Below are 7633 nucleotides of genomic sequence, written 5' to 3'. Positions count from 1 at the left end.
ACCACAACATGTCTCACCCTTTCCCAAGGTCTCAGCACCCCACATTTAGCCCAGGACACACACAGCTCATTTCACAAACCCAACAGCATTTTCTCTGTCCCAGCAGATCTGTGCTTCTCCATGGGGCTTTCAGATAACACAAGGATGCTGTAGGACAGGTTTGCATCCTGGAGGGAAGTTCATAACTTGGAAGAAAACCTCAAGGAGGTACAGTTTGCAGAGAGTACAGTTTGCTGCCTTTCGGCTGTTGCCTGATGCCTTCAGTCAGAGGCATCAGGCATCAACTGCCGTCATAGAATCATTTCGTTTGCAAAAGACCCTCAAGATCCTTGAGTCCAACCAGAGAGGCAAGGCCTGTCCCTCCTCTGCTCAATAGCTTCAGGCATTGCATGCACAAGCAGCACATCAACAGGGATCTTTACTCACTCTCTTGATGATACAATCAACAAAAAGAGCAATAATTTTCACAGTGTGCCTGGATACGTCTTCTCTTCAAGGACAACAACCTCCAGGCCCAGCAATGGTGCATATCAAAACTCAATTGAAAGACAAACGCAACGACAACCAAGATGAGCTGCTGCAGCATCATGAACAGCTGAAGAGGAAAAAGAGAGAAGTAGGACCACTGATGAATTTAGTAGGAATAGGTGTAGACAGACTGTGAACTCTTTGCCTCAGTTACCACCAGCAAGGTCTCCCAGGTCTTTGAGCTTTCAGGCAGGACTCTGGAGGACAACAACCAGCAGAAGATGGGGATGAAGCCAGGGGTTATGTGAGCAAACTTCACCCTTACCAGTCCATGGGAATGAAGGGTTTGCAATCGAGGGTGCTAAGGGAGTGTTTATCCCCAGAAGATGCTGGTCTGTTATGATCCCAGTGAGGAAGACAGTCAGACTCTGTGAGGTATCTTTTAAATTGTTGTTCATTAGATATGACACTATAAGGTGAGTATCACCAAGGCAATCTTATGTCCTTTTAGTTGGTGGGAACCCCAGGAGGTGTCCCATTGAATGGGTCTTTCACTTGAATGCAGTAAACCATGCACACCCGATCCATAGAAGACAGTCTCCTTTTTTGGTAGTTCAAGCTCCTGTAGGACTTTCTTACAGTACATAGTGGGAAGCTGCCTGCCGGGTATTGTGTGACAACGAGTTGCTGAGGTTGTCCTGTGGCCAGGGGACCCCTGCATTCAGCACACGTGTGAAGGCCACGCTGTATGTGCAGCCCAGGACTAACTGATGTATGATGTTCTTCTGGTCAGGATCACTGCTCAGGTTTCCTTGTGAGGAGTCTGAGCTCCACCCTGGTGCCACAGCTGAGGTGCTGCAGCCAACATGTGCACTGCCTGGAGGACCCCCCTGTCTTGTCAAGCACTGAGATTTTTTGGATTAAATGACATGTGGTGGGACAGTTTGCTGAGCTGGGATGCTGCAGTGGAGGGATACAGGCTCTGCTGGAGGGAGTGCAGGGAGGATGAGGACAGGGGATGCCCCATGTGTGAAGAGGCAGCTCAGTTATATGGAGTTCCTCAATGACGTGGGTAACATGTTAATTTAGCTTGATATGTGTGAGGCAAGGAGGAGAACTCCGTAAGGGTGACACTGTCTCTGCAGTTATAAACTACTTGATCAGAGAGAGCAGGCAGAAAAAGTCTTGTGTCGGCAAGCTGAAGAAGTCTCCAGGTTAATGAACAGGCTCCTGTGGGGGACTGTAAGTGGCCTGGGACTCACTGGCCAGGCAAAGCAACAGGATGACAACGGTGTGGAGGATCTTGAGGGGACTCCTTAGCAGAGCTGCCAGGTGGGCCAACAAGAGTGGTGCTCACCTGGACCTGGCCCTGGCCAACAAGGAAGAGGTGGTCAGAGATGTGATGACCAGTGTCAGCCTTGGTTGTCATGGCCAGGACATAGTGGGGTCCCAGGTGCCAAAGGGCAGTGAGTGAGGCCAGCCACAGAGCACAGGTCAGTGGACTCATGGGGAGGAGTCTTTTATGTACTTGGGAGACACACACAAGTGATAAAGGAGATCTATCAGGAGATCTGATAGACCTTATAGGACAGCTTCCTCTAAGGACAAGAATGACCTCTCCAAATACCTTTGAAAAGAAGGAACCATCTCAGGAGGCTGCTCGTCTGAACTAACTGAGCTTCAGGGCAAAAAGGCAACATGCAGGAGGTGGAAGTAGTGGAAGCTGCAAAGGAGGAATTTAGAAACCTTGCCCCAGAACATAGGGACGATACTAAAGCTCCTACAGTCTTGATCGTTGCAGGGGTGGTAGTGGAAGCAAAATGAGCTGATAGAGGCTTGGAGGGTGATGCAGAATGAGTCACACCCTGCCTGGAGGCCTGTAAGCAGTGGGCGCCGCAGAGGTTTGCATCTTGACTGCGTGGCTCAGCCTAAGAGATGGGGAATGCTCCCTGCTGGGGGTGACTGTGCCAGTCCATCCACATGGGTCTAGATGGTGCAGACTCTACTGGAAGACATTCCTGTAACCCAAATAGGTTGGGATTCATGCAGAACTGGCTAGTAAAAATCATGCATTTTATTCACTTTGCCTCTTTCCTTTGACATCTTCTGACTTTGAATTTTGTGGTTTAACTCCAACTTCAACTAAGTCCCACACAGCCGCTCACTCACTTCCCCAAGTAAGACGGGGGAGACAATCGGAGGGATGAAAGTGGGTTCATGGGTTATGATAAAGGCAGTTTAACAGGTATGGCAAAGTGTAAGTGTGTGGGAGGTGACTGGGAGTTCACTTCTGTTGCAGGAACAGGGAGGTGCCCAGAGAGGTGTCATAGCTGGGAGGCTGATTTTGAAGTCACTTCTTTTGCAACCTGACTGAATCACACCAGTCAGGTGCTGTGACATCACCAAGCATGTCACAAACCCCAACATGACACAGATGACAGCTCAGGGAGGGGGGAGCTGGGTAAAACCAACAGTGTGGCTGTTGCTTGGAGGTCACCTCGTGACAGCAATCTGGCCAGGAGCAGGCTGGCATCATGAGGTCATCAAAAACATCAGACATGAAGGCTGCAGGCCCTGGTCAGGCCCCACCCTGGGGTGAAGACACCTGCATATCACATGGGAACATATGGGACATGGCATGAGAAACTGGGATGTGACAGAGAACCGTGAGAGAAGGGACGAGCAGTACTGGCAGCACTACATGTCCCCACTGGATCTCACCAGTGGCTGAAGAGCAGAGACATGAGAAGAGGCCAAAATGCATGCAGAACTGGAGGGGAGCACTGGGGAGTTTCTGGGTCATCAAGTCTTGCAAGGCAGCAGTGCCAGCAGAATCCCTCAGTGATGCCATTGAAGGCCCAGATGACCTTAGCAATGGCATCCCAACTACCACATGATGGTACAAATGGGACAAACCTGGGCCCATTGAAGAAAAAGTAATTGGTGGCAGTTGTTAATTGGGGAGGTGACTGGGGCATGGAAAGGGAGGGACCTGGGTGGACTGGCAGGAAGAAGCCTGTGAATGGGGAGAGAAGAGGGGTGCAAGGGGCCAGCTGCAGCTGGGAGGGGGCTGCTTGATGCTGATCTGTCCAAACCCTGGGTCTGATCACCATGGTGTGTCCTGCCCTTTTAGTACACTCTGCTCCTCTATTAGCTGTGTAGAGTTCATTAGTGTGCGTGTGTGATTGTATGTCCATGCTTTGCTGTCCAGCTGCAAGGGGGGCTGGCTGGAAGAGGAGGACACCAGGATGGGGAGAGACCCAAGGCTGAAGGTGCCAAGTGGGGAACAGCTCCAAGAGTGGGTAGGACATCTGGGCAGAGCCAAAACTCAGTCCTACACTGGAGGGACTGTGGGAGTGTGTGCCCATGGGTAAGTGTGGCAGAGGATGAACAGACCATTCATGACCTTCCCACCGTATCAGCGTGAGAAAGGAACCAGATGGGGACACTATGTGGTCCCTGGAGCTGTCTGTTCTGTGTTTGGTGTGGTGGCTGCAAAGGTGCTGTTCTCTGTTGGTCTGTGTGTGGTTGGGGACTTCCATCTATTTTTCCTTGCAAATACTGGTATTTAGCATTTTCCATCTGGGTGATTCCACCTTTGGTGATCTCTCACTTAGCGGGGCTACAGTCACCGCTTGCCCCAGGCACACACTGTCCCCATAGAACCCCTCAAAGCTCACCAGTTTACATTTCTGGAGAACTTCTACTGCACTGTCATACCTGAGAAAGCCCTCAGGATGTACCTCACTGACCATTCACCATCTCCACAGTCACCACACACCAATGGGTGACTCCAAAATCCAACGCCCTTGGTTGCCAAGACATACCAAAGGGACTGCGAGATTTTCTGATTGAATTCCAAGGGGAAATAGGCCCATTTGGGGTGAAATTCCTTGGGTCTGTTGTTGATATCAGCTTTGGAAGAAGAGACCAAACGTCAGCCAGTGCACTGGTGGGATCCCACTTTATTTCAGAGATCCTATGAGAGTGTCAGCTCTGTCCCAGGGAAAAGCACACTTTTAGATCAGATCCAGGTTAGACAAAGCAAGTCCATTTCTCAAGAGAAGTAATAAGGACTCAAATATTATGTAGAAAAATAATTAAAACTAGAATGAATACCAAGAATGGCTAAAAATAAAAAGATAAAATGGCAAACAAAGGACAAGCCTTCAATAGGGCACCATGGGATTCATGCCTGAGGAGTGATGGAAAACTTACCGCTATTGAGAACCATCTGTGCAGTAACTTTGCTGATGGACTCCTTCAGCTCCTGGTTCCTCATGCTGTAGATGAGGGGGTTCACTGCTGGAGGCACCACCGAGTACAGAACAGACACCAGCAGGTCCAGGGAAGGAGAGGAGATGGAAGGGGGCTTCAGGTAGGCAAATGCACCAGTGCCAATAAACAGGGAGACCACGGCCAGGTGAGGGAGGCACGTGGAAAAGGCTTTGTGCCGTCCCTGCTCAGAGGGGAACCTCAGCACAGCCCTGAAGATCTGCGTATAGGAGACCACAATAAAAATGAAACATGACCAAACTAAAAAAGTACTAAATAAGGTAAGCCAAACTTCCCTGAGGTAGGTGTCTGAACAGGAGAGCTTGAGAATCTGGGGGATTTCACAGAAGAACTGGTCCAGGGCATTAGCCCTGCAGAGAGGTATGGAAAACACATTGGCCGTGTGCAGCAGAGCATGAAGAAACCCACTGGCCCAGGCAGCTGCTGCCATGTGGACACAAGCTCTGCTGCCCAGGAGGGTCCCGTAGTGCAGGGGTTTGCAGATTGCGATGTAGCGGTTGTAGGACATGACAGTGAGAACAAAAAATTCTGCTGACATGAGAAAAAAACCGAAAAAAACCTGGGTGACACATCCTATATAGGAGATGGCCCTGGTATCCCAGAGGGAACTGGCCAGGGATTTGGGGACAGTGGTAGAGATGAAGCCCAGATCAAGGAGGGAGAGGTTGAGGAGGAAGAAGTACATGGGGGTGTGGAGGTGCTGGTCACAGGCTATGGTGGTGATGATGAGGCTGTTGCCCAGGAGAGCAGCCAGGTAGATGCCCAGGAAGAGCCAGAAGTGCAAAAGCTGCAGCTCCCGTGTGTCTGTGAATGCCAGGAGGAGGAACTGGGTGATGGAGCTGCTGTTGGGCATTTCCTTTCTCTTTGGCGTAGGTGCTGTCCAAGGAGGAAAAGGTATAAATAAGTTAGGTGATAAAAGAAGCTTTGCAAAGACAGCCGAGAAAAAAAGTAAAAAGCCACAGAGGTGCTGCAGGTGGAGCCAGGAGACAGACAGACCGTCGGCTGCTTGGTAATTTCTCCTTTTAAGGGGTGAGGTTGTTAAGAAGGTGACTGACCACCTCTGACATTAAAAGCTGGGAGAGGAGACCAGGGATCTGGTCCATAGTCGGTGTCTGTACTGCGGGGGATGGCTGGGAGGTGCCCAAATCTCCCTTCCCATGGCTTTTCAGAGAGCTTATCCTTCTCCATCCTTGCCCAAGTCTCTGCTGCCTGGAGCTGTCCCTGCCGACAGCTTTTTCTCTGTCCATGGGTCTGCTCCCTGTCAGTGTCACAGAGCCCGTCCCACCCGCTGTGCGCTCAGCTCTGCCCTGCTCACACCTCCTGGCACCGGGCATTGCCCAGGGGCAGCTCTGTGTGTGCAGGGGCTCAGGAGCAGCTCTGACAAGTCCTTAACTAGAACTGGGGTCTCCCAGCCTTCTCCATGGCAGAGAAATAAATTCCCATGTCCCACTGATCACCCAGCCAACCAAGAGTGGAAAACTGAAAGCACAGCCTCCTTCCCTTTCAGGTGTTCTGTCTTGATGGTCTTCATCAGAAGGACCCTCTGCAATTGCTGCAGGGGTGATCTGGAGTTCTGAGCAGCCCTGTAACACAGAGTGCCCTCTGAACACTAGAAGTACCCCTCCTGCTCTGCCGGGGGTCGTTCCTTGCACCCACAGCTTCTCCCCTCAGTGTTGCTGGGATCTCCCCAGGCAGGCTGAGCGCTGACCCTGGCAGGCAGCACAGTCCCTGCCCTGGCACAGCCCTGGGGTGCAGGGATCCTGCTCTGCAGGACAGCCCTGGGCACCCCTGGGTGCTCATTTACATTTACACCCCACAGCCATCCTTGGGAGAATGCAGCATTCACGTCTTGTCATTCTGGGGGTGCAGAAGGCAATCCCTGCTTTGCAGCACATCCTCCTCCTCTGATCAGAGAATCCCTGAGGGTTGTACTTACATCTCTTGTAGTCTCTGCAATGTGACAGCTTTCTGAGATTCTACCATGATCTGCAGATGCAATGCACTGCAGCCACAGACTTAATTTCTGTGAAGATTTCTCTCCCAGTGATCTTTCAGCATCCTCCCACCCCAGACTGTGTTTTCCCTCTCTCTGCCTGGCTCCTCTGCCCTCGGTGCTGCAGGCAGAGCCCTCAGCCCTGCTGTGCTTTGCAGAGGAGCTGCTCCTGGGCAGAGCTGTCTCTCTGCAGCGCTGCCGCTTGCCATGAGCTCCCTCTGTCCCAGGAGCCCAGCCCAGCTCAGCGGCACAGGAGCAGCCCATGATGTCCCTTTCTGTGTCCCCTCTGGGCTCCCTCCAGGTGTCCCTGGGGCTCCAGGGGCACATCCTTTGAGACAACCTGAAGTAATCAGTGATGTTGATTCTCTCTCCTCTGCACAGACACTTCTTGCCAGCATTGTATTCTTCTTATTAGAAAATATGTTGGTATAAGAATCATGTTTTATTGTCCCATCATTAGACAGGACACCAGGAAGGTTACAACAAAGGATCTTTTTCTCCAGGCTGGTGGGGAATATCTTCAGTTGAATGGATTTATGCATTTTATTCTGGGTTTGTGATCTTGGGGCTAGAAAGACATTCATCAAACTTTTGACCATGTCATGTCTCTGCTCTGAGGCAAAGCCTTTGCACACAGGGAGTCTTGGACACTTGGGACCAGGTTTCCATGGGGCAACTCAGAGTTTCCTAGTGCCACAGCTGGGCTGGTTCAGCCAGGGCACTGACTGGGTGAGCTGGAGCTGTCAGCGTTGGAGACAGAGCTGTGACATGGATGGAATAAACTGCCAAGGCAGGGTGGCAGAAGTTCATTCATCTGGTCTTCAAGGACAGCAGCCTCCAAGCACAGCAGCAGTCCAGATCAAAACTCAGTCTAGA

At 51.2% G+C, this 7633-nt stretch overlaps 1 protein-coding gene across 1 annotated transcript; it reads right to left on the bottom strand.

Moving 5' to 3' along the window:
* Positions 1-4657: 4657 nt before the first annotated feature.
* LOC135992563 (olfactory receptor 14J1-like) lies at positions 4658-5617 on the bottom strand. Its single transcript, XM_065641850.1, has one exon. It carries the CDS (start codon positions 5615-5617, stop codon positions 4658-4660), a length of 960 nt encoding a protein of 319 aa, XP_065497922.1.
* Between the last annotated feature and the right edge of the window lie 2016 nt (positions 5618-7633).

Source organism: Caloenas nicobarica, chromosome 10 (assembly GCF_036013445.1).
Source record: "Caloenas nicobarica isolate bCalNic1 chromosome 10, bCalNic1.hap1, whole genome shotgun sequence".
NCBI lineage: Eukaryota > Metazoa > Chordata > Aves > Columbiformes > Columbidae > Caloenas > Caloenas nicobarica.
Note: the sequence above shows the minus strand (reverse complement) of the source record. Positions and strands in the feature narration are given on the sequence as shown.